The 27,544-nt window shown below is 36.1% G+C and overlaps 1 protein-coding gene and 3 non-coding genes across 4 annotated transcripts; all 4 read right to left on the reverse strand.

Annotated features, from left to right (window-relative positions):
* Positions 1 to 947: 947 nt before the first annotated feature.
* Positions 948 to 25,797, reverse strand: WDR43 (WD repeat domain 43). Its single transcript, XM_070949684.1, has 18 exons — positions 25,504 to 25,797; positions 21,171 to 21,305; positions 20,577 to 20,695; positions 18,485 to 18,605; positions 17,259 to 17,398; positions 16,504 to 16,606; positions 13,336 to 13,400; positions 12,304 to 12,475; positions 11,874 to 11,960; positions 9,123 to 9,245; positions 8,098 to 8,238; positions 7,616 to 7,702; positions 6,858 to 6,889; positions 6,109 to 6,172; positions 5,042 to 5,155; positions 3,429 to 3,498; positions 2,265 to 2,317; positions 948 to 2,174 (listed from the first exon to the last, which is right to left on the reverse strand). The coding sequence occupies exons 1-18, from the start codon at positions 25,786 to 25,788 to the stop codon at positions 2,028 to 2,030; spliced, it is 2,058 nt and encodes a 685-aa protein (XP_070805785.1). The 5' UTR covers positions 25,789 to 25,797; the 3' UTR covers positions 948 to 2,027.
* LOC139309138 (small nucleolar RNA SNORD53/SNORD92) lies at positions 11,426 to 11,503 on the reverse strand. Its single transcript, XR_011599796.1, has one exon. It is a non-coding gene; the product is annotated as a small nucleolar RNA SNORD53/SNORD92 (small nucleolar RNA).
* Positions 18,291 to 18,375, reverse strand: LOC139309139 (small nucleolar RNA SNORD53/SNORD92). The gene has a single exon (XR_011599797.1). It is a non-coding gene; the product is annotated as a small nucleolar RNA SNORD53/SNORD92 (small nucleolar RNA).
* Positions 19,329 to 19,406, reverse strand: LOC139309137 (small nucleolar RNA SNORD53/SNORD92). The gene has a single exon (XR_011599795.1). It is a non-coding gene; the product is annotated as a small nucleolar RNA SNORD53/SNORD92 (small nucleolar RNA).
* Positions 25,798 to 27,544: the final 1,747 nt, after the last annotated feature.

Genomic DNA, 27,544 nt, shown 5'->3' on the forward strand with positions numbered 1-27,544 from the left:
TTATCGGTAATATATAAAAAAGTGTTAAGAATCCAAAGTCAACACCTTTTTTCAACTCTTTTTAATCTTTTTAAATCTTCATTTTCATTGTGTTTTATGCTATAATAAACATTAATAGAATTTTCAAAGTAGTTGAAGCTCTTTGAACTATAGTCTTCCTAGTTTGAATGGCATGGAATGAATACAGGATATTGGGGGACATCATTTTGTGGCATTGCAGTGGTATAAGATGGCTTGACATGGAAGTTTCCATGATATATCTCAGGGGTTTCCAAACTTGGCAACTTTAATAGTTCTGGACTTCAATTCCCAGAATTCTTCAGCCAGCCATGCTGATATATTTGTAAAGTATCTCCACCTTATTCAGTTAAAACTATATGTGTATAGAGGTTCTTTGGTTTTACTTGGTACTACATGGGAACCCATCCAACCCGTGTTACAGCTCAGACAAACAATATGAACAAATGTAAGTTACAGAAAAAGAACAAAATACAAGTAGTCTGTTTATTGTCCACTTGTTCAGTAACTGAAGTTGTGATGGCGTTGAACAAGGGATACTTACAACAGGTCCTCAAAGTTGCAGCAGCTGCAACATCCCCATGGTCATGTGATTGCAATTCAGGATGCTTGGCAACTGGCTCACAATTATGTCACACACAGCATCCCATGTACATAGCCAGCATTTGCAACTTTCACAACTGACTTCCGGACAACAAAATCAGCGAGGAAACCAGCTCAAGGTCAAAAATGGCCATCACATGACTTGTGAGATGCTGCAGCCGCATGGGATTCACCCAACAACGGCAATAGCAACTACCAGAACTGTTGTTAAGTTGGTGCAGCCAAGTGACATTGTGCCTTACCACTGCGTTACTTAACAATGGGGTTCCCAGTTCCAATTACCGTTGGTAAGTGACAACTAACCTTTACAATGTAACAAAGGCAGCTCGAAAAAACTAGAATTTATTCCAAACTTGCTCCATGATAGCAAAAAAGGGCTTGGTGCATCTTCAGTACAAAATTCCAGTTACAAGCATTTCATTATGTTCCATATATCACAGACTAATACTTCATAAAGACAATGTATATTTATTCACTTTACAAAGGAGAGCAGCATTAAGTTGCAAACAGCTCCAATTATAGACAAATTAAACTGTACATTATACTGGTGAATGGCTCAAAAACTTTACCCAATTGTTTATATTCAGCTTAATTGAGCTAATAGCAACCCCATTCTTCCCACGATTAAAAATTCATAATAAATGTATAAGTTTTGTGTAACGTTATTCACAAGTCTCTGCCCTCCCCATTTTTCATTATTTTTCTCCCTCCAAAGAACTCTCCCTGGGTCAGCCAGTAAACTTATATACAAGCGCAAAAAACCAAAAAGTTAGGATTATGCACAAGTCTTTTTTTTTTAAGTACATGAAAAATGACTGATTTACACACACATATAAAAAAAAAAGTCAGTTTAGTCTTAAAACCTGGTTTGCAATGTATCATTGCTAAGGTATGAATAATTCTCTTATGAGAATGGATGTTGTTGTGGAGGAAAGAGGAAGAACTACCAAGAAATTCAAAGTAATGTTTTTGAGTCTTACAAAAATATTTATTTTCTTCCAAAAAATTGCCAACTAGGAAAGTATTTAACTAAAGCAAATTAAGAAGATAGAGTGGTCTTCAATCCATCAAAACTTAAAACAAAGCTGCAATAGGGTCATCACCCAATGGGGATCGATAAAACTATTAGCTTGAGCTGTAAAATGAATATCCAAATAAAAAAGATAATTTGCTTGCTATGTGGAAGAAAGTTGTTTCACTGTAATCCCTAGAAATATAGAACTGAAGAATGATGGCATCATTGTGCACTCCAGATTTGGAAACAAGAGTTTTCCAATATGCCATCAGATATATTAGGAATCAAGTGTGCCTTCCTTGCGTGATCCAAGTAGCTTCCAGCATGGCAATCCAGAAGTGACACATTTTGGTAGCCAGCTCCAACAAGCTTTCTTTCTTTAAACAGTGTGCTATTCTTCTTCACTTTCATTTTCTGGATCCAAATCTGACTCTCCATTGATTTCTTTTTCTATTGCCATCTCCTCATCATCGTCTGACTGTTCATCTCTCTCATTGTTCTCCTCATCTTCTTTCTCTTCATCTTCATCCCAATTTTCCTGAAGGAGAGAGAGAGCATCACAAAATATGCATTCACCATAATCACTTTTAACTTAAGTAGGTGAAGAAAGACACTGAACTTTACTTACATCTGAATCTCTCTCTGCAGCCATCTCATCATCTGAACCATCGTCTGATGATTCTGTCGATAAAGAACACCAATGTATGATATTTGTAACTAAAGAAAATAAACATAGCCCACCAAATGAAGAAAATGGCAACCAAAAATGTGTTTGATAACTTCTTGTCAATATATCTTTGAGTGCATCTCATCAGTATACCTACAGGTAGACCTTGCTTAATACAGGTAATCCTTGACTTGCAACAGTTCATTTACTAACCGTTCAAAGTTGCAACAGCATTGAAAAAGGTAACTTATGACCATTTTTCATACTTATGACCATTGCAGCATCCCCGGAGTCATGTGATCAAAATTCAGAAGCTTGGCAGGGTCATGTAACCTTTTGTAACCTTCTGACAAGCCAAGTCAATGGGGAAACCAGATTCACTTAACAACATTCACCGGCTTAACAACTGCAGTGATTCACTTAACAACTATGGCAAGAAAGATCATAAAATGGCCCAAAATTTACTTAACAAATGTCTCACTTAGCAACAGAAATGTTGGGCTCAAGCAAAGACTTCTTGTAATCAATCACCTGCTGTACTGGAGGGGAGGGGGAGTTCAAAGTCAACAACATCTGCAAGGTTAGCTACTCTCGGTCCTACAAGGTTCATGCTTATTTTTTCTCTACATGTTCAGGCTGTGCACAGAAAATTTGTGTCTACTGCCCACATGCCAAAAATCTGTACTTTCCATGAAACATCTGCTAAACATCCCTTTTAAGACATCCCACTGAGGGCGTGGAAACCAGGACAGGAAATGTAGAATGGAAAGCAGGGACAAAAAAAAGACAAACAAAGCATCTAAAGAAATCTTCTAATTGTTTTCCTACTAAATTCAATTTAAAAAATCGGACAAACTTCTCCATTCCCCAAGCATTCAATTTTAAGTGAGAAGACACTCAACTAAAAAATAGAGCCAGAAAGTAAAAAAGAATACACTATCTTGAAGGGGCCTGGGTGCTCTCTGATGTTACTTAGTTTGGGTAATGAAACATTGCAAGAAAACAACCAACCTCAGAGAGCGCCAAGGACCCCCTCATTTCAACCCTGAGCTACAAATATTCTCCTTTATTAATACACTTTTCTAATTGATCCAAATTGATTAGTACTGAATTTCTTTTGCTTACCTTCTTCATATACTAGTTTTGCAGTCTGATCAATATCAGGCACATCCTGAACCTGTTCTAATGCAGCCACCTAAAAAAAAAGTATTTGGTATCAACAGAGATTGTAGCTAGGCCATACAGCTTGTGTTGAATTCAAGTTACATTACATCAAATAGAAATGATTAACTATGTATGATTTTTGAAAAGTGCTATTCTGTACACTATTGCTAATTTGTCAAATAATGAAAAATTTTAATTCCAATAAAATAAAATGATTTTTTAAATTACATTTTCACAAGTTTAGTAATACCTGATTCTGCCTTTTTAAATTGTTAACATTGTAAAAGCAACATTTGTATGTTTTGAGTAAAAATATTATTATACACTATTGTATCAAACATACCTTTCCAAAAACTCAAAATATATATTAGTCTGTAGCAATGTAATGAAGGCATTTTACAAACTAATGATGTCACTCGACATAAACTTTTTAATGTCTATGACTAGAATCCACATTATCTTCTATACAAAACAGGCTCTAACTAACTAAAGCTTCTTATCTAGATGCAACTGAAAGTGACGGCGTAACCACTCTGTCCAGTGCTGTTATATGCTTAGGATGGTAACTAAGTAAATATCGCAGGGGAAAAATATCTAGAGAGAAAGATAACTGAAGCTCCAACCCAAATATTAAAAGTGATTGCTTTTTGCTGGCATTAACAGATTGCTTCTCTACTCAAAAAATCGGATTGTTTCTGCATTAATAGGATTCCACAACATCTGTAACCAACTACAAGTTTTATATTTCACTACAAGAGCTGAACTGAATCAATTTTGGCATCAAGAAAAGAAACGGCAGCTGCTACTAAATTACAGCAAACAATGGCCATTGAAGATAAAAATGTTTTAATCTATTTATTTTCCAATGAAATGTCATTATAGGCTTGTTCTGTTTAATTTATTAGATTTATGTTCTGCCTATCAATAAATATATAATTAGGTAGCCTTATGAAAACATGAATACATATGTTCTTGTGCTTTAACATCCACCTGAAAAGAAGATAACTCTAAATTTATTGTAACCCCATCCCTGAAGATTAGGACAAATAAATTTTATGCACCTTCATCACTGTATTCTCAGTGGATCTGTAAAACTCCTCTACTGAAACAAAATTATACAGGTCTCTAGTGGGATAAAAGGCTTCTTGATGCAATACCTTCAATTAAGATTGGCAGTTCCCTGGATGACTTAACATAAATGTTTTCTTTTGCCAAAACTGGTTTTCCATTTATGAGAATTGTTGAATTATGAAGCGCACAGAAATTCTGCAGCTTCAAATGATCAACATAAAGCTACCTTTAATGTTGGGGATCACCTTCTATATTTGAAATTATGCATGATAACTGCACTATTCCAAAGAAAATTATCATACACGAAAAGCTTTCTAAGTAAGACTGCTACAGCACTGATCATGTGTAGCTTCATTTCCCCCAAAATCACTCTGAAAGGGATCATCAGAATTCTTTCGTGTCATAAATTCTGGCGCACTGGCAAACCCTCCCACATTTTATAGAAGACCTCATTGTTATTAGTAACATATGCTCATGGAGCAAGATGATCAACTTTAACTTACTTGAGTAATAATAAGATATAGTTTTCCATGCAAGCGAGACAGCTTTTGCAAAGTTTTTACTCTGCTTTCCATTAACTCATATAATGTTCCAAGCTGGGAGGCTAGATCTGGCAACTGTGATGGGGATAGGGAAAAAAGAGAATAGTCAACAGAGAACTTATTTCCCGAAAATAAGACCCTGTCTTATATTTTTTTTGAACTCTGAAATAAGCGCTTGGCCTTATTGCCATGCACTCAAAAGCCCGATTGGGCTTATTATTAGGGATGGCTTATTCTGGGGAAAACAGGGTATGAAGACATATGCAAATGTAGTCCTAGGCCATTTCTATATTAAACATACAGAATATTTATTTATATTTATATATAACCCTTGCTTAGACTGCCCTGTTTAGTGATCGCCTATCTTACTGCATAATTTTTAAATGTGTTATCTGAGCAATTAAACAGCTTACCTTATCCTATTTCAAATTTGTCAATTTTTTCATCTTAGAGGCAAACATTATACTGCCATGTTATGCACTTAACATGAGGTTCACTTAGTATTAGTGAACTGGGAAAGTAATTAACTTTAAACAAAAGAATTCAACAAGCATAAATTCAACATGAGAAGGGGAGAGAAAATTGTACACAATGACTACAGAAGCAAAAGGCAATTCATGAAATCTAATTTCCTTTCCTCTGTGTTTTTGGCCCTCCTAGCAGATTTGAATCAATTCTTCTTTACTTTAACAAGCCTATGCAATATAGTCAAACTAGTAAGCAGACAAGAAGTAGTGGATGGTCTGAAAATTATTAGGAAGCCTTGTGGTGCTCTCTGACCTTGGTTGTTTTCTTGCAAACATTTCATTACCTAAACTAGATAACATCATCAATGCTAGACTGATATTATCTAATTTGGGTAATGAAACATCTGCAAGAAAACAACCAATCTTAGAGAGCACTGAGGACTTTTCATTTCTACCCTGAGCTACAAATATTCTCCTTTATTAGTCTGGAAATGCCTTCCCTTCATGCACCCACCAGATGAAACCAAAATGATAAAAAGCCCTGTGTTTCAGAGTACTTACTGTTGAAAGGTAGGAGGCATGCATAGTTAGAACAGGTTTTAACCATCGAACCATTTGTGAAGCACTAGAAAATAACAGCAAAATCTTTCATTTATTACAGAGGGTCAGAAAAAAATAAAAATCGTATTTCAAGGTGATAAATTTAAACTGCATCTATAAAGATACAAAGATGGATCAAGTCTCACGCATTAATGATAAGTAATATTACAGATAAAAGTATCCATGAAATAACTTTTATCAGCTATACAATTCACAGGCAGCAACAAAAAGAGAATTAGGGTCCCCCTTTTTTTTCTATAACAGATGAATGTACAACATAGGACTATATGAACTTTTATAACTTTTTAGAATCTCAGGTATATAGCTAATGTTGTAGCTCTAATCTGTAGTTATATACAGATTTACATTTTAAGAAATCCACTTTTTAAAATAAATGTGTCTCTTTAAACACTACCATGTTTTCTTTTTAGGCTCCTGCAAAAGTCTGGTTTAATGAACAGCATTAATCTGGTTTAATGAACAGCAAGTGCTGCATTTCCAGAACTTCTGAGGATTTTTTTCCAAGCTATCTTTGAACCATGTACTAGTTAAAATTAAACAAGCAAATCAGATATACAAAGAGCGCCCCATTCCACATGGCTTTCAAATGAATAACCCAGCTCAATATTTTAAACAGTGCCTGCTACAACCAACCCCCCTCTCCCACTATTTATTATTATCAGAGAGAATATTAGATAATTTAGGCTTACTTGTATGGATGCCCTTGTAGCCTTTTTGTGAGCTGAAACAGAAGTGGAAAATGTAAAGACTGAGATGCATTTAGATTTTTATATAAATTACGGTATATTCTTCAACCAAATGCAGATATATGAATTCTCAAACAGTCTAAACTATTTCAAAATATTTGTAGTGACTAAATTTCATTGTGAATGCCGTTGTGTTCTGCAGCATTTGCAGCATAAACTGAAATCTACCAGAACCAATCCATCTGCCTCTATGGTCAGTGTTAAGATTTTTTTCTTCTATTTTTTCATATATAACCATGAAGATTTTTACACAGATACATGGCCAAAGGTACACAATATATACAGGAATCACATGGCTAAAAATTAATATATATAGCAAATATATAAGAGTGGATAATAATGTAGTGATAATAATTCTAATATAAGTTAAAAATTTAAAAATATGTAAACTAAATAAATTCTGCAAATAAATGAAGTTTTTTTCTCCCACAATGACTCTTAATTCACTTAAGTACTACATCAGACTAGAGAAATGTTTACCTTGTGATAAACAAAAAGTCCATAAAAGTTGAGTTTCAAATCTGACTTAAAACAAGACAGGGCAAGCCAAAACTTTGGAAAATCAAAGCTGATCTCTTTTCATCCATTGGATTACAAATGTATCAGTTTTATTTATTATGTAATTAGAACAATAAATTTAAATTTTACTATAGGTACACTAGAAAATCTAGAATTACAGTAGTTAATATTAAATCTTTTACCTCACGCAGTAGTGGAATAACAGAATATACCGGAATTCTGGCTACTGTTTTCTTTATTACTGCTTCCTTCTTGGTTTGAAGCACTTTCTGTTAAAAAAAAGGGGGGGTCAATGATGGAATTGTTATCAGTAAACACCCAAACTACCAAGGCCCCATGGATCTCAGAGGAGACAACTTTTTAATCCTAACATAGATATAAAATTTAATTTGTTTTCCTTCAAAAAGTTTTCCTTCAAAAAGTGGAAATATAGTTGAGCTGGAAAACTTAAAAGTTTAATTTAGGTCATTTAGATAAGAAAGAAGTAAAATCCTTCAAAATTCTTTTATTAAAAGATTTCTGTATCATTATTCTATAGTATATACTACATTGGCATGAAGACACAAAATACTGCAACACTCCAAATATAATGAAGTTTCACGTTTTGATAATTTTGCGATGTTATAGAGATCCTCCCCAGCCATCGTATTACTTTAATACTTACATTTAAAATCATAGGATCACTGCTTTCCAAACCCTGAACCAAAAGCACTGCAAAATTATCAGTTTGTGGAAGGCTTCCAGATGGCTGTTTTACTTTCATCACATCAATATCCATAGCACTAAGGCGATCTTCAATACTCTCCTAGATATTAAAAAAAAATACACAAGTTAGCATTTTTGTGCTACCTGTGGTGAGCATCTTTCCTTTATAATACTCTAACTGCATGTAACAAAATTAATAGCTCATTGTGCTTCCAGGTTTAAGGGCATGGTAAAATCCAGAGTCAGAGATAATTGAGATTAAATGTATGAATTTAGAAAACCGATCCTCAAAACCAAGAGCAATGGTAAATGTTTAACAATTTTATCCAGTCTTCACTCTAGCTATAGGTAGTGGGACTTGTAATCCAATACATACAAAGGAAAGAGGTTTGGTCAAGCTTTGCTGCCCCAAATCTCATTTCCATCACACAGCACATTTCCATCACTTAACAGAAAAATCAGTTTTGACTCTTCAGTTATTGATCTACATAGCACCTTTATGTTATGTTGTATTTTGAATTTCTTACTCTAAACAATGCCTGGATCTAGAGCCAGACTTACTCTATTATTCTCCTTCCATTAACAGAAGAGAAAAAAAGGAGTAATGACCTTCTTCCCACTGGAGAAAGGGATGGCATTGACTTAACAGGTACAGACGTTTATCTCAATATTTTGGGCCACCTACTTTGTTCATGTGAAATTACATCCTTGGACTTTGCCTCTGCCTACATGAAAAAAACACAATGTTTAGAATGCACCTAATATTCTCCAGTGGTGGGAATACTTTCTTTCAGGAAAATCAATGTGTTGTAAAGTCTGTATTTCCTTTCTGAGGAAAATAAAAATTCTCTCAATCCAGCCTGAAAATTATACTAAAAAAAATCAGTAAGTTCTAATTCAGAGTATGAAGCATAACAAAGCAGATGATTAATATTCAACAATTGGCTTGGGTTAAATACAGAATACTGAATGGAGAACAATTACCTCTTTGCCATCTGTCTTCCTTTTATTTTTATCCCTGCATACTGAAGATTTCACAGCTGAACTATGACCAGGAATCCCAGGCGCTAATGTTTTGACCTCTGAGTTGATTACAGGAGTTTTCACCTAATTTTAAAGGGAAGATATTTATATGTATCCAAGTACCACTATGTTCTGTATTTAATATTTTTGATTAAACTCAACACCTGAACAAATAATTTAATTAAAACTCAAAACTTTTCTTTAGTAAAAATTGCATTGAATAGCTAGTTCATATATATGACAATTTACAATCCTAGAGAAATTCCCCAAAAATTCTCCTACCAGAGTGCATATTTCTTCATAATCATAAACTTGAGAGCTCAATTAAGGCATCCATAAATACCAAACTGCTATCAATTCTTCATCAATTGATACACTTTTTTTTTTTAATTTGATTTATATGCTGCCCTTCTCCGGAGACTCAGGGCGGCTTACAATGCGTATACTTATGCACTTACACTTACACACACGTATGAACTAATTAATAATTATCATAAAGATTGAGAATGCAATTGTACATTTTCCAAAACACACGGTCAATATTTTATAATTCAAATAATGGTTTTGTTCCAATAAGAAGAAAAAAGATAAATAAACTTTGATGGAATTCTTTACATGTATATTGATTAAATGGGTGAAAATCTGATGAAAATATGCTTCACCTTTCCAAATGTTTTTATGCCTTTTGTAGCAAAATTCATAGGGCCTTCCATTATTTTCCTGTATTTATGATCACAATAGAAATTTCTGTGCTAAGTGAGACATTTGTTAAATGAATTTTGCCAATTTTATGACCTTTCTTGCCACAATTAAGTGAATCACTGCAATTATTAAGTAACAGTTACCGTATTTTTTTGCACTATAAGACGCACTTCCCCCTCCTCCAAAAGTGTGTGGAAATGTCTGTGTGTCTTATAGAGCGAATATTGCGGCAAGGAGAGGGGGGGGGTTAGTGCCTTTGCTGCCGAGCAGCTGATTGGCAGTTGGATCGGCCTCCTGGAATACTGCCGATCCGCTGTTCTAGGCGGCGGGGATTGCCACTGCCACCACCTATCGTCGGCCATCACCCGATTGTCGCCCACCTGTTCACCAATGGGCAACAGTGAACAGTTGGCGATAGGCTCCAGTGTTCCCCGCCGCCGCCGGCAGCTCAGCTCAGTTTACCAGTGGTGGGCAGAATGGAGTGGAACCCTGACAAGCCATGTGTTGTGGCTGCGATAACATGCTCAAGCTGAACAGGCTGTTTGCTGTAAGGACTCTAGCCAGATGGATCTGAGAGGCAGAGACAGATTTTTTTTTCTTCTTTTCCTCCTCTAAAGCTAATGTGCATCTTATACGCCGGAGCGTCTTATTGTGCGAAAAATACAGTAAGTGAATCTACATTCCCCATTGACTTTGCTGGTCAGAATTTTGCTAATGGTAATCACATGATCCCTGCAATCATCATAAACATGAGTCAGTTACCAAGCATCTTCATTATGTGACCATGGGGATGCTGCAACAGTCATAAGTGTGAAAAATGGTCATAAATTCCTTTTGTCAGTGCTGTCGAACTGTTTAAGTCGAGGACTATCTGTATTTAATCTCACCGAAACATTATGGAAAAATAAATTCCCTGGAATTTACATGCTTTTTCTTTTATTCTCAAAGAAACATAACACATTTATATTTATCACTTATGGAATTCAATTAGGAGCCCACAGTAGCTATTTTACAATACACATAAAACTGCTGATTCCCACTGCTGGACACAATTTATGTACTATGTATATTACAGAAAATATTTTCAAAATATAGCCTATGAATCTAAATGAGCATAATTTTCATAAGAAATAAATGTTCCTAAAATTCCATCTTTACTATCTAATTGCTGAGGACCTGCATCCTATTTTCTTTAGAAATGACCAGTGTTATGTGTATTATTAAAGATGCTACAAGTTATTTGCAGAATAACCAAGTACATAAAATCATGATTTATGGATTATATTTAAGAGACATCAGACAAAACCAACAAAACTGACTTTGGACTTCACCCTTAAATAACTAACAGAATAGTCAGACGTTGACAAATCAGTCCAAACACTGAATGCACATTTTTAATTCAAGAGATACAAATAATTCAGAGAGATACTTCCACAAAATAATCTGTTGAAGTTTTGTTATACAGTCAGAAAATTGTGAAAAAAGATAATTATGTTCTCTAATAGCAAGCCAAAGTGCTTTAGACAGCAATTCCTTTCTACCCATTATTCTATCCAATCGATGTGCTCAGCCAGCCAAGAGAAGGTGTCATCAGAGAAATTCAGTGATGAGTGAAACCAATAAGGAAGTCATCACAGCACATCCAAGGATCAGTAAGCATTCTGTTCCATGGATTAGCATATCATAAGCCATGTAGCTAACTTGTAGCACTGGTATGTTCATCCACGTAAGCATGCAGGTAAACAAAATACGAGTAAAGCAAGCATGAAACTATCTTGTATGCATTAAATGCAATACAGATGTTTAACTGGATTAACTCAACCAAGCACAGAATATGCTGGATATCACTGAAATAAAGGAGGCAAACTGGTTTAAATTTTATTCATTTACAAAACATCTATACTTTTAAAGAACTGGGATACTGTTATATTTTAATTCTGTTGAAGTCCATCTCATTTCATAATAATTGATATATCTAAATAGGGATCAAATATTGATTTCAAATCTCACCTTTGTTACAGCCATTTCTGTTTTCAGGGTCAGGGTCTTCTGAATGTCCCTTACAAAGCAGATGTGTCTTTCTGTAGTATTCAAAGTCTATTAAATGAGGGTGACAAAAAAACAACTTTAATACTTTTGTGGGTGTTTTTTTTTTCCAAAGCACATTTAAGTTGTTTAAATATTAATTTATGCCCTAATAGTTCTAGCAAAATATCATTACTGAACAGCATGTACATAGTGTGCAGAGTTAAGAATATAGATTTACTGGGATTTTACTAGATTTCATTCTGAAATCATTATTTCTTGAAGAAAACGCATAAAATATAGAATTTTATTTAAAATGCATGTTACTTAGAAAAAATGAATTTAATCTAGAACTTCAAACAAAAAATTTACATTATTAAAATACCAATTTGGAATTTAAGAAACCCATACATACCACTTTCTCAATAACAGGATATAAGGAATTTCCATACACAAGTAGCAATGACTCTTTATCTGAACAAAACGCAGCTGCTAAGATAGGGACTGGCTTTGATGTGGAATCATTTTCTTCTCCAGGTGTTGCTATCTGGATTGTACATTTGGATGTCAAGGGCTTTTTGCAATAGCTACAGAAAAACAATTTGTTGAACATATAAACATCATTTATACTGTATATCTTAATGGTTTCACTTACTATGAAATAATTTGAGTTATCATATATTTAATAAACACAGTATGATTAGCTTGGATACAAGTTTATGTAAATTCAGTTAAGTGGGTAAACAATATTGTATGATGCAATAAGTTATATAAAGTATTTGTAGGGGGACTTGGTTAAGATATACACACGCATACACACACGTCTTGTGGAAAATTAAGCTAAGATCACATTATAACTAAGAATATTGTTTGGACTCCATATTACTAACAACACCCTGAGAATCGTAACTGGACCTGGAAGTCAACATGGACTGACTGAAACTAGAAGTACTCTACACAGGAATCTTAGAGGAACATGATGCCTACTATTTTCTAATATGTTAATAAAAAGTCATTGGGCCAAAATAATAAGGCCAATTGGGCCAATTTACTAAGATCTGAGATCTGGAGCTGGAATCTATTGAGAAAAAATATGCCTTTTTTTCTGTGCTTTGTTTTACTCTTTTCACACACACTCCCCTCCAAAATAACCTGATATAGAGTGTCCAGAATTTCTGGTACAGCTATGGGAGGGACACTTATTGAATGCAATGGGGAAAGAGAGAAAGAAAAGATCCTTATGTGAATGGAGTTCCACACTTGATTTATAAAGAATGGAACCCATAGGTCACCTGCTTTAACTTGGAAAACATTTAGATATACCAGTGAAAGGTTATTATTATTGGATAAATTTTTATTACTATTGAAACTTGTCCCAGTAATTCTTTCTACAGGCTTGTTTGTTTTTAAAAACAGATTAAAACATGATTCTTTAATCCTAACTTACCCATTCAAAACTTGCTCAAATAAATGCAGTTGTCCATCCCTGCATACCACTGCTATCTTCACAGGCTGAAAAAAACATAATTTCACCATCATTAAAAAATGCCATAATCCAGTGTATCCAACTATCCATTTATCTTAAACAGAATGAGACTTAAAATAGATCAGCTTAAATATATGATTTATTACTGATTTAAATCAAAACTTCCCCTTTTCAAATTCATAGACATGGAAACGTTTGTCAAGCCCTAAAAGAGCTGAGTATTTTCATTTTCAGCTCAGTAACAACTTCATGCAATCCAAGAGCATAAACTAATGCTATATTATTCAATGCAATACTTGTAGCTACCAACACAGATACCTCTCTTGGGTCTAGCAGATTCTCCATCTCACATTAAATTAAATGGGAAACTTTTCATGTTGCAAAGCAGAGCAGCCAACCTTCAGCATTTTCTAGTTCCATGAATGCCACTGGCCTACACCTCTCTGGCATTTTTCAAGATTTGTGACTGGAGCTCTGTTTGGGAGTAGAGAAAGAAGCTGGCACTATAGCATTTTGGGGGGTGAGGTGGAAGATGCCTTCCACTTAACAGTGTTATGGAAGTGTTATGACTTGATTTCTACATGTTGTTTACATATTTAAGGCACTGCATGTTGAATCTGACTAACCTACAACATACACCTGGTAATATATGCAATTAAAACATGCACCAATTTAAACAGTAAAATGTGGATGGACCAGCAGCCTCCAAGATACTTGCAATTTTAGCTTCTTTTAGTGATACAGGCTTGAACAGAAGCAAATAATTTTATGAAATATTTTTAAAAATGACAAAGAGAATCAATATTATACAGTATATCTCAACTGTGGAATGAAAAATGTGAATATTCCATTTTGGAGAATCAATGGATTCAGGTCGTATTTTAAAAAATGTGAAATATACTTACAATTTAAAAATGAACATCATTAATCATAACAGTTTTTATGTTTACTGACCCCACAAATAATGTTTAGAAAATGCAAAACAATTTTTTTATGCAAGCGATATAAGAAATTTGAAATTTTTTTAACTCATATTATTTGGATTTGTTCTATCATAGTCTTTGTTTCTCATTTCTATAAATATTAATAAAATTTTGGAAAAAATAGCCTAGTTAAGGATATTGATGTGATCCAATATTCCTAAAATATGGAATTTGCTATGTAGTCCAGATTTAATTATAAGCTTGGCAATTGAATTAGCTGTTTTCATATTAAATACTATGAATTATTATTCATGTAAATAATGTTGTGCGTGTATGTTTGTGTGTGTGTGTGTGTGTGTGTGTGTGTGTGTATATAAAATTGTAATAAATATATTTTTCATATTATAATCACTATTTTTTAATTTGCTCTCCTGGTTACTTTTTGACCCACTGCAAGAATTTAAAAAATGGGATTAAATGGTTTTAGTTTTTATCCAATAAATGCTATCTATACACTGTACATGTGTGTATAGCAAGCTCAATAGTTAACAAAATGTATGGCAATAAGATGAAAAATGCTTGCCGTATTTTTCGGAGTATAAGACACACCTTTTTCCCGCAAAAGAGGGTGAAAATCTGGGTGCATTTTATACTCCGAATGTAGCCCTGCCCAGCTTCTCAAATGGAGGTTTCAGAGGCTGAAAAAAGCATCAGAAACGAAGCTTCAGAAAAGCCCCCAAACAGAGCTTCAGAGGCTTTTTTTCTGAAGCTCTGTTTAGGAGGCTTTCAGAGGCAGGAAAAAAACATTTTTTCTGAAAGTTTCAGAGGCAGAAAAAAAAGCAAAAAAAAAAAAAAAAAAAGCAAGGCACAGAGCTCACAACCAAGGAACCTGTTGCTAAAATTCACCTCTGGGAACAGCTGATTGGGGGTATTTGGGGAGGCTGATCCACCTGCCAATCAGCTTTTTTCTTATTTTCCTCCCCAAAAACTAAGGTGCATCTTATACTCCGGTGTGTCTTATACTCCAAAAAATACAGTATATCTCATTTTAAGAGGACATGTCTATCTCAAAATGTTACAAGACTTAAAACAGACATTTTGAATATTCTTAAGAAACAAAACGCACTTCAAGACTTTTGTTGTCAACAAATGAAACAAAACATGTTGAGAGCTTTGCTGTGATTATAAAAAAACATTTTTTATGCTCATGAAACAAAACACAATTTCATGCATATCTATAAAAGTTACATTCAAGTACTTTTCTTTACAATTCATTTCAACGAAAATACCAGTTTAGATGGATATATGTAAAGCCAAGTAAAGAATTTTTATAGCTACAAATTCTTTGGGCAACTGTTGGTTAACTTCCTTTTCATTCTTCCTGGCATTGTTTAAATTTTGGACAACGTACATAAGATAACAGAAATAAACCATTAGTCCCTTTCAGATATAAAAAGCTGGAGTTTATAAACTGACTATAACTATGATTGTGTGTTATTAAAAAAAGGACTATGGATTCTTTTCTGGGATGATTTATTTATCACACCAAGCCAGAAAGTCACCAACCACATTGCCATGACATTATGTGTGATCTAAATCATGTGTTTAGGAAAGATAATGATTCATTCTTTTCATTTCCACCATTTTAAAAATGTATTTTAAAAATTTAAATAAATTTGAAAAAAAGTAAAAAAATATAAAAAGAAAAAAGAAAGCAAAAGATAAGGTATAGATGTTGTCCATATTGAACTTTAAATTGAATATACCAGTTAACATAGTAGAAACCATTAACAGAACTACAAACAGAAACCATTACAGGTAGTCTTCGACTTACAAACAACTTAACAATGGAAGTGATTCAGTAACAACTATAGGAAGCAAGGTCGTAAAATGGGGGAAATTCATTTTAATAAATGAATTCCGCTTAGCAGTGGAAATTTTGGGCTCAATTGTGGTCATAAATCAAGGATTACCTGTATATAAAATCAATACCAAAAATTATGGATCATCTAGAAATATGGTTCTATGGAAAAGAAAAGCAAATCTACAGGTGGCAAAAAGCAGAGATCATTAATTCATTTTCATTTGCTGTTAAACCAGTTTTTTAAAAAATCACCAGCTTTTAATTTACCCCCATAGATATCAAAAGTGGTTTCAATTGTTGCACTAGAATATCGATATTGAAAAAATAAGCTCTATTTCTTACCTGCTCTTTGCTTTCTGATATTGTCAAATCAATATGGATTGGCTCATCTGTTACTGTGAAACTCATCACAGCATTCTTTTCTTTCCTGTCTGATCTCACCTGCCTTGAGAAAAACAGGACAGGTTTTAAAAAATGAAAAGACATAAATAAAAAGGATTTTGGAGAGCATAAGAACATAAGTAATGCCCTGTTGGAGTGGACCTCTAGCTGATCTAGTACAGCAGTTTGTTCACAGCGGCCTGCTAACTGCATGAAAAGCACACTGATCTCCATGTAGATGGCCTTAAGAGGCAAGAGGCGATCATACTGCATTTAGGATTGCCAAAAAAATTTGAAAGCTAGACAAGTGGTAGTCAAGACTATATTTTGTGGTAATTAATTGTATGAACAAATAATGAATTACGTAAAGCATTGTTTTCTTTTGTCTGTCCTGATTCTTGCGTGATCTCTGGCTCTAGCATTTTAGGAAGGGGAAAGTAGCTTCTCCTTGCCTATTTTATCCACACCATATATAGAGTTCAACTTCTCAAAGAAGCTTTCATGGTTGCTATGAATAATCAGAAAGCAGTATGTAGAATATTCACAAAATATCTGAGAAATTCTCTTCTACAATGATATGCAAAGGTCTATGAATTAATTTTATATTATATGCATGCACTGCAGTGATCCACAAACCTCATTTATTTTGTGTATTTCTTACTTTGGGACTAAAGATGATCAAACAGTGATTGTTAAAGTTTGAAAAAAATACATACCACACACTGAGTAACCGGTCATGCATTGCTCCAGATAAGAAATAGAGACCTGTAATTCCATCAAAAGGTTGATTTTCAGCTGGAGGCCACATTGTGATGAACCTAAGCATTGAGACTGCTGTAGCATGTCCTGTGAAATGCTGAACAAGAAATGTCATTTAGACTGATCAGGAAGATAGTGTTTAAAATGCATAGAAAAATCCGAAGTTGAGATACTGTATCCCAACAAGAATCCATTAGCCCCAAAATGGTTTCACACAAGGAACTCATTTTTCCTAAAGTAGGGAATGAATTTAGCTTCAGAGTAGAAGCAGTGTGAATGAAAGGGAACTCTTTTTAAATATAATCACAATCAGGAATTTAAGTTTTCTGTTGAGCTAAATGAAGAGTGAAAAATTGATATTGTCAACTTCAAAACGGATCAGGCCTGCTGCAGCCATCTTTCCATTTCTCAGTTTGCCACACAGTGTGGGAGGGAGGAAGTCTGGAATCTCAGACCAGCCAACAGATCATCCTGTGGGAACCAAGATCATCTCAACAGGTGCTGACCAGAGACTGAGGGGAGATGCCAGAACACCTAATTGTACAATGTGAGACCTGTGACCATGAGGGAGGAAATTATCTATTCTTTAATTATACTGAAACCACAGGAAACATTTAGAGCTGGTTTTGTTTTCATTCCTGCCAAAATGATATACTCAGTAACAGTTCTTTGAGATAGTTGAAAGTCTCAGAGTACTCTAATTGGTTGGGTTCATTAGTTGGAACCTTGACAGATAATTAATTTTCTACCACAAATTTTCAAATTCAATGTTTGAAAGTCTTTTGCAGCCCAGGAGAATTAATTGCAGTTACCTCTCCTGAGCTGCAACAAGACTTTCAAACACTGAATTTCAGTAGACCCAGTCTTTAGCGCTCAATAATGTGATAAATTGATTCTAACAATTATTCCTTCAGATTTCCATGGAAGGAAACATGTACAGCAGTGTTTACAGGAACTCAGATTAATGTTGTCAAATACTGCTGTTGGCAGTGCTCAGACACAGCCAAGGAATTACATGTCCTCATTCAACTGTCAGCCAGCTGAAACCACCTTTTAAAAGCGTCATCACAGCAAACTGTCCAGCAGTTTTCAACTATGCTAATGATATTATTAAAAAGATGAAGTAAAGCAATTGATTAAGGAGTTAAGCTCATTTAGGTTCACTGTGTCCCTGAATACATACTCTATACACTTCTTTGGTCTCCAAGTCCCACAGTTTGATAGTTCGACCTGCTGAAAGTAGTACTTTTCCATCTGGACTGATGCACAATGAGCTCACACTGCCGTTATCTCCTTTCCATTTACTAGGGAATTTAAGAAAAACAAATTAAAAATTACTGTAATAGAGACTTATTTAACAAAGGGTAAAAGAATATACACGCACATTAGTGCATATGTGTGTGTAACTCTGTAAGTTGGAAAACAGGACTTTAAATGTCTTAAATCACTAAGACTTTGATTTAGAATCTAAACCCAAAATATTCCTTGAATTGGCAACTTCTGAGCAGCCAGAAAAATTCAACCAAAGAGTGAAGGTACAGATTAAACTGCTTTTCCATGACAAAAGCTATTTGGGTAAGGACCCAAATTTTGACAGCACGTACACACAATATGACTGCCTTGGAAACACTGCTTATTCACAATATGACTCTTACACCTTTAGTCATTTAACTAAAGGTGATATTCTTCTCAATGAGAACTTTGTAGGGCCCCAAGACATTTCTGGAAATACATGTGATACAAAGTCTGGTAATTGGATTTCTAACATCTAGGAACGTTTTAATTCCATTTGTGTTATAGTTTATATCCAGAGATGTTTAGAAAATATTATGATGTGTCTACTTTCACTACCTTTAAAAAATATTCTGTCCAACTAGCTTTTATTTTAACATTGAGAAATCGAAGAAAAAAACGTGTTTAATTCTGGACTTTTCCAACTATGTACTTACCATGCTATTTGATAAGCTTTAACGTTCTCTACCTTATCAACATACTCAAAAGTTATTAAATTTTGACTTGAAGACAGCCTGCTCAGACAGCCAAGAGAAAATTATCCTCACTTGGTATCAGAAGTGAGTGAAACCAATTGGGAATCATCACAGCAGGGTATTTTTTGTTGTTGTTGGAAATTACTTGAAGACTGTACTTAATAATAAAGATTGTACTTTCATTAATAAATGAAATAGGCCAGCTTGTTTATGCAAGATATTTATTGTTTTATTTCTCATATATAACCAGTAGTTAGAAGAATAGGTTTTATATAATTTTCCCCCTTTACTGCTTACAAAAAGTAAAGATCATAAACAGATGGTTTATATACCTAACAAAGGGTCCAAGTTTCAGTCCTGGATTTTACATCAAAGATGTTATCTGTAACGTGGTTTTTCTCTCTTGCAAATTTAAGATATTTTCCCCTCACAAGGTAAACTATGAGCAAATATTTATTACACCTTGATTTAAAAATCAAGTATTAGATATATTCTAATAGCCCACAAGGTAATATTTGCATATCATATTATAATGCAAGCTGTGTTACAGTTAATTGTTCCATTGGATTGAAAACATTTCTAAATTTAAATAAAGGAATTGGGCTGCTGAGTAAAAATTAAGTTAGGATTTAAGCACTTTAAATGAAAAAGCAATCAAGTTTTACTAATTCAGAAACTTCCATAAGAATGTGTATGGGATTATTCATGATGACTGGATATTTATCTGAAAAGTGAACTATACAGGAATTTTCTTTAGTGATTGCAAATGTCATAAATTGTTTCTTTCCTGATTTTATTTCTTTCAACAATCCTGAGATTCTCAGGGACTACCTGTCACCTATAGTATACGCTGATCCTGTTTATCCAACAGTTGGCATGCTTCGGGGTCTTCAATTAAGCTTTATTATCTGATGGGACTTAGGAAGCCTGCCTCTATGACAGCATCCCTCCCCAGAAATTTGTACTACCGCTAACCTGGCCTCGTTCAAATGAGCCCTTAAAACCTGATTTTTAATCTAGGCCTTGGGTTAGCTTTAGAGGCAGTCTCTTAATGGGATTGCTATGTTTGAGACCATGCTTCTTAATAAGGTCCGTAATGTTATTTTCTCACTGTTTTGTAAATTTACTTTTAATATTATTAAATAAGCAAATAATATTCAGTTTAGTATTTGGAGATGAAAAAAAACATCTTACCCTTTCTTTACACATTACTCAATCCTAAAATAAACTGATCTGATGATAGCAAAACAGAAATTTCAAGACACTTATATACTAGGCCAGACTCACCATTTCACTTTACATGACTGCACATTCCACTCCACAATATGTTTGTCATCTGAACAGCTATATAAACAACCATTGTCCTGATGCCACCGTATGCAGTTTATTTTATTGTCATGCCCATTCTAGATAAAAAGAAAAGTTATCAGCAAGTATGATACTTTCATCAAACCAGTTGTGACCAAAATGCTTTACAGGTGGTCCTTGACTTACAACCATCTTTAAATCCCCTAAAATTGCCCTCCCAAACTAGCCCATTTGTACCACATAGAAAGATTTTAAGAGGCAAAGTCATCATCTTAAGCTGCTTTGTTTCTGAAAGCACCAGTTTTATTTACACCTTATGTCTAACTTCCCCCAGACAGAAAAATATTTTTGACTATCTATTTTACATTGTTAATACTCCTAGCTCATTGGGGGGACTAAATAAATAACTCTAACCATTTTGCTAGTGTTACCACCACTCTGTAGCCTTAGATTTTTTTAAAAAAACACTGGTATCCCAAACTGATAAAACATTGCACACCTAAGCTTTTCTTTAACAACTTTAAGTCAATTGTCTCTTAACAGAAAAATAATGTTGCTATACATCATACTTACTAGTTTACTCTGTAATTCTCCTTTGACTGTGCTGTATAATAAAATGCCACCAACAGCAGTACCAATAGCCAAAAGATCTAACTGTTCGGCTGCTTCTACAATTTCAGATTTCCTCTTCTTCCTTTGAGGACCTTCCTGTAAAACAGGTAAAAAACCTGGATATTAAATAACAATTTTACAAGAGATATAAAATAAAAGCATATTCAAAATTGTCAGGGAGTATAAACACAGAATCCTCATGCCTTTGCACACTTTGAAAAAGTGCTGAATTGCTCTATCAATATAATCCAAGTTCAAACCTAATAGTCATCTTTAGCTAATATAAAGAACCTTCAATTCTGCTGAGCAAACATGAACATTCATCACGCATGGTGATCAGAGACCATAAATATTGATTTAATCTGATATAATATCCTTAATAGTATTTAGTCACAGTTCAAAATACTCCAATCCAGTTTTGTTCCAACCAAGAAAGGTGCCTTGCTTTAGTAATAGAAGCAACCTATTTCTGCAACATTAACTGTCTAATGAGTTTTTAAATGACTTCCTTTTTCTTCTTCTATATCTAACTGAATCATCACTTCTCTTTCAGAATCTATTAATTCTCCAAGTATATCTTTCATAGACACTGCTTCCTCTTGCTACTGTTCACCACAGATCTACAAGGCCCCTTTATTTCTGTGTCCCTCTGCATTGATCACTGCAAGTATACTTACCTCCTGTATGTTTCAAATTAAAATTATTTCTCTCTGAGTTGCAGTTCCAGCTCTTTAACTCCTATATGGTTTACTGTACGTTTGGAATTAAAAACTATGGAAACCACAAGAATTCTACTTTGTAATTTCTCCAACCCCTATAATATCTGATTTCAGAGATCATAAACATGTATAAAAGTTCATACACATTGCTTCAAATATACAAAGACTTCAAATCTCATTCAAAATTTTACCTCTAAGCTAAAATGCATAATAACATTAATCTGTTTCAAATGTATTTCCCACTCAGTTTGACTGTTACAAACATAATTCCGTCTTCTGATTTCACATCTTGCTCATTTCAATGGCTTCTCTACTTTAGTTTACTTCCATATCAGAATTGGAATCCACAACTTGAAATACATTTTCAAATGTGATTTTAAAAAATGCCCAAAATGTTGTTTCACAATTTCATCCTTCCAAGGTCAGTAAAATGAGGACCCAGATTGTTGGGGGCAATATGCTGACTCTGTAAACTGCTTAGAGAAGACTATAAAGCACTGTGAAGTCTATATAAGTCTAAATGCTATTGCTATAGGTAGCCCATATGATCTCTTCCTCAAGGATGGCAGGTAACCCTTCATGTAGTCCATTTTAAGCCGTTTACATCGCTCATCCCAGTAAACTTCATTATCCTTCCTTGCTGCCCTCTGGAAAACTGTATTTATTCTTACTTCTTCCCATTTGCCTGCTGCCTTAGCTGGTTTTCTTTGCTCGGCTGTTTTGATGGTTTCATCTGGGAGCCACTTGCACTTTTTCTCTGACTTCTTGAGTGGTATACGTTCTGCAATTCCAATAATGGTCGATTGAATTTCCTGCCATAGTTCAGGTGTCTTCTCAGCAGTGTCCAATAGATCAAACCTATTTTTCACCTCAATTGTTTATGTAGTAGAAATTTTGGAGACATCAATCTTCTTTGGAGGAACTGCCTTTTTGATGCTGTTGACTAATCTTTGCCATCAACAGTTCATGATCTGAGCTGCAATCAGCACGTGGATATGGCATAGGACATAGTCAATCCAATTATGGTGAAGTCCATTTGGTGAGGTCCAAGTGTATAAGTGGCAATTGTGCTGCTTGAACCATACATTCGTAATCCTAAATTTGACAATTCTTGGCAAAATTGTACAAATCAATCACCTGCATCATTCCTTTCACCTAGTATAAAACAACCAGTGATGCCCGTCTCCGCTTGTTTGCCAATTTTTGCATTAAAGTCATCCAGGTTGTAAACAATGTCTTTTTTGAACACTTGTTTCATTGTTCAACGTCCGACCTGAGTAACTCACTAACACCAAGGAGATCAATTTCCAATCTGATCATCTCACGTTTGACAATATTTAATTTACCGACTCACTCCTCTGATGTTCCACATGGATACCCGATGTATCTCTGTACAACACAGATATTTGTTTTCACAACTGGCTGCCTCAGCAACTGGGATTCCTCTTTTCTATCGTTGAGCACTTTAGTTTTTTGACACTCTTTCCATAGAATTTTCTTGGTAAGTGTTTTGCAGAGTAGGTCGCCAGGTCTTTCTCCATTAAAATGTTAAAATTTACAGTATATCCTAGTTTTGATAGCTGTAAGAAGTACAATCCAACAGTAAATGAAGGCCAATCTATTGACTATTTGAGACTTAAGTATAATGAAAATTGTATTGAATTGTGAATATGAAATTAAAATTTTGGATTTTAATATTTGCAAAAGGATGAAATTTTTTCCGCAAGTAGCATAAACTTTGCACGCCTGGAATAACGCAGTAATTGGATAAATGTTAAGATCTGCAACACTTTTTTAAAAAGTGCTAATACACAGGTAAAGTTCAAGTGAAAAAAAATGAGATACAGGAACATGCAAGCTTTTCTTTCCATTACAATCCTTTCCTTTTCAGGAATGTTTACTCAGCAAATGCTCCTTTTCATTTACATGTTTAAATCCCCTTTGATAAACCAGCAAGCTTCTCTCATCAGTAACTATCTACACATTTTCATTCATTTTCAAGCAACCTATATAGGATTGCAACCTCAACATAGCAGCTGTACTCCCACATTCTCACTCTATTAACAAATACTTTATTTTGCCACTTTACTTATATCTATTGAAATAAAAACAGATGTATAAGGTTCTTGAAAAACTAAAGCGTCTTGTGATTAATAAGCTTTAAAAATATTCAAAAGCATTTTAATTGCCTGAATTTATAAATTACTTTTAAATGATTTTTAGCAATTAACTCTACAGACTTTTCAAGCCTGATGGAGTGGAGAAATGTAAAATCCTTTTCAAAGGCCCATATATTTTATGAAAAAATAAAAGAGCACAAAAGATGTTTATATAGAGGTGCACACGCACACACGTGTATCACAAGGAGTCAGATAGCCAACTCAAAATAATATATAGGCTTTACACTCTAAATCTCCCCATCTAAATTGGAGTAACTGAAGAGGTCACTTAGGATTACAGCTGGAATGGAGATCAAACCTAAAAAGATGCCTTTAGGACAGGGGTGGGCAACTGTGGCCCTTTTAACAACCTGTGGACTTCAACTCCCAGATTTCCTGACACAGCTTGGCTTTCTCAGGAATTCTGGGAGTTGAAGTCCACAGGTTGTAAAAGGGCCATAGTTGCCCACCCCTGCTTTAGGAACCCACTCTAAAACCAAAACCCACTTCTGGCTACACATTCCCGGAAGACACTAAAACCGCACATAAATAATGCTGCAAAAATTGGGTGCAACGTATGTTGCAAAGAGTCCGGTGCCAATCCAAAGTTATGAACAAACTGGGGAAGAACAGAGGTGGCTCCCAAATCGGAAGCACAGCACGTGCTTGGCCATGCTCAAATAACTTAGACCCACAGTAGGTTTCGACGTGGCTTTCCTTTTCCCAAGATCGATGCTTTTATCTTCCGAATTTTGTACGAAAACGGAAGGAGAAGGAGGAGGAGGAGGAGGAAGAGAAAGAGAACTAAATCCCTTTTTTTTTAAAGACAGGGGTGAGGCCTCCAAGTCACGGGTGGCGTGAACCCCTGACGCATTTCAAAGCAGCAGCAGCGGCGGCGGCGGCTTCTTTTCTGCTCTTCAAGCCTCCATGCGTCGGGGAGGGGCGGAGTCAGGAGAGCAGACACATGTGCTGCTTCTGACCCTGAAGAATCCTGGCGGGTGGGGGGGGGGGGGATTGAGGAGAGGCCTGACCCCCCCCACACACACAGAAAAGTGACGCAATGGGAGGGGAGGGGGAAGAGTAGCCGACAGATCCGTCTTCGGGCGCTTCACCGCCCGTTAAGAAAAAGCAGAGCGCTGCGGAGGTCCCAATGGCACGTGGCTCCAATTTGCACGTTAAGGGAGGGAGGGGGGGATTGTGATTTTATCCCAATTAGGAGAATTGGTTTCAAACCCCCCCACACACACCGTCTTTTCTCCCACCCCCTTTGCCCTCAGTGACAGGCCCGCCTCGCTGCTGGGGATGGGCGCTTCCACATGGCCCGGGAACGGAGGCCCAGGCCCAGCAAACGCAACCCAGGATATGTTCGTTCTTTGTCGACGGTGCCGCCGCCGGGCAAGCCCACCCTTGGAATACCTTGTTGGGAGGCGGTCGGCCTCCTCCGACGCCCGGCGGTGCCCAGGCCAGGCAGGTACAAGCGGCGCTGAGGTGGGCAGAGGGCACGTACTCGTGGTGGAGGCGGCTGCTGGCCGTCTCCCACACGCGAAGCCGCCCGTCAGGCCCAGAGAGAGCCAACAAGCGCCGCTCGTGAGGAGAAAAGGCACAGGGGCTTCCTGTCACGTAGATGGGGCTCTCGAAGGCGGCCGCCGCCCGCTCGCCCGCCGAAGCGCCTTCTCCTCTCGCTCCGGCTGCTGCCGCCATGGCGCTCGCTGCAGGCCCGGCCCTCTCTGCTCCCAGCAGGCAGGCGCGCAGCCACGTGGTCGGCCTTCTTCCCCCCGCCCCTCCGAGCATGCGCACTCGCAACCTCCGACGCGCTGCCCTCCGTCATCTCCACGCTTCAAAGACGTCGGGGGGATGTTTGTGTAGCCTTCGGCCGATGAACCCGTCGCCTTTCTTCCAAATGAAGCAGCCCAGGAATGGAGCAGCGCAGCTGGGAGCCGAGTTAGAAATCAGGGACAAGCATCAGGAATTTCCAACCTTGGCAACTTTAAGACTTGTGGACTTCAACTCCCAGAGTTCGCAAAGCTGACTGAGGAACTCTGGGACTTGAAGTCCGCAAGTCTTAAAGTTGCCAAGGTTGGATACCCCTGGTCTAATAAAAGAGACTTATATGTAGCTCCAGGTTGAACTGTTTTAGTCCTTGGTGCTCTCTGAGTTTGGTTCTGCAAACCAAACATCTGCAAGAAGAGAATCAAGCTCGGAGAGCATGAAAGACTTAAAAGCACTGTTCTAAAAAGCATCAGCAATCTGGAGAAATAAAGATGTGAAGGAAAACATTGCAAATGGCTTGACGGTTCCACAAACCAGCCACATTTCTCCGTATTGCCTATTTTTGTTACAGCCCTAAATTCATTTGTTTGAAACAAGTGTGTAAATCCCAATTGGTGGGATGCATATGAGTAGATGCTGATAGGGATGTGCTTTTAATTCCATGTTCACGGTATCATAGTGGAACTGTTCATCCTCTAGAAGATATCCTTTCACATATTTAAAATGTGCTATCAATGTTATTTCAAACTCCTTATAACTCATTTACGCTTTCTGCATTTAAAAACATTATTTTTAAAGAACCTTAAAGAGTTAAAAGCTAAAAAAAGAATGAATAAAAAGAAAAATGCATTAAGATTTACAAAATATAGAATTACATAAAGAATTCTAGACTTTTCTCAGAAATAGATAAAGCTTATGTTGTATTTATTAATTGGAAATTAAGTATTATGGACCCAGTCCTTTAAAAGGACAGCAGGCAGGAGCCTGCCAAATACCATCCAATTAGCCTTTTGGATATTTCTTCTAAACTTTATGGTCTACATCTCTTGAGTAAATGATTGGAATAAAAAAAAATTCTACCCAGAACAGGTAATTCATAAAGCACAGTGGAGCATTGTGCCACTCCTTTTATCCAGAAATATACCAACAGACCAGGGGTGAAATTCAAAATGTTTCCCTACTGTGGGCGTGGCAGGGGAAGGATTCCCTCCCCACTCCTGGGGGAAGGATATTGCAAAATCTCCATTCCCACTCCACTGCTGGGGGAAGGGTATTGCAAAATATCCATTCCCACCCCACTCGGGGGCCAGCCAGAGGTGGTATTTGCCAGTTCTCCGAACTACTCAAAATTTCCATTACTGGTTCTCCAGAACAGACATAGAAAGCAACTCTGTCTCATTCATCAATTTTACTTCTGCCTTTGTCTCAATTGACAATCCCAATTTTTAAAAAATTGCAAAGACAGACATCAATAGGAATCTTAATCTTTTCACAATTGAATTACATACTGATACTGTGGCTAGAGCCATGATGGCGAATCTATGGCACACGTCCCACAGGTGGCACGCGGAGCCATATCGGTGGGCACGTGAGCTCAGCTCCAGCGCACATGTGCATGCTGGCTGGCCAATTTTTGGGCCTTCTGGGCCCACCAGAAGTAGGGAAACAGACTGTTTCCGGCCTCTCA

This window comes from Pituophis catenifer, unplaced genomic scaffold, assembly GCF_029215685.1.
Source record: "Pituophis catenifer annectens isolate HBS135680 unplaced genomic scaffold, rPitCat1.0.hap2 SCAF_1, whole genome shotgun sequence".
Classification (NCBI taxonomy): domain Eukaryota; kingdom Metazoa; phylum Chordata; class Lepidosauria; order Squamata; family Colubridae; genus Pituophis; species Pituophis catenifer.

Bases quoted from the DNA above. Each gene is read 5' to 3' on its own strand.
- WDR43 (XM_070949684.1), bottom strand. From the start codon at position 25,788: ATGGCGGCAGCAGCCGGAGCGAGAGGAGAAGGCGCTTCGGCGGGCGAG. The intron at 3,499-5,041 runs GTAAGTTAAAGT...CTTTTTTTTTAG, and splicing joins TATATCTTATTATTACTCAA to GTGGCTGCATTAGAACAGGT. The intron at 2,175-2,264 runs GTAAGTAAAGTT...TCTCTCCTTCAG, and splicing joins CTGCAGAGAGAGATTCAGAT to GAAAATTGGGATGAAGATGA.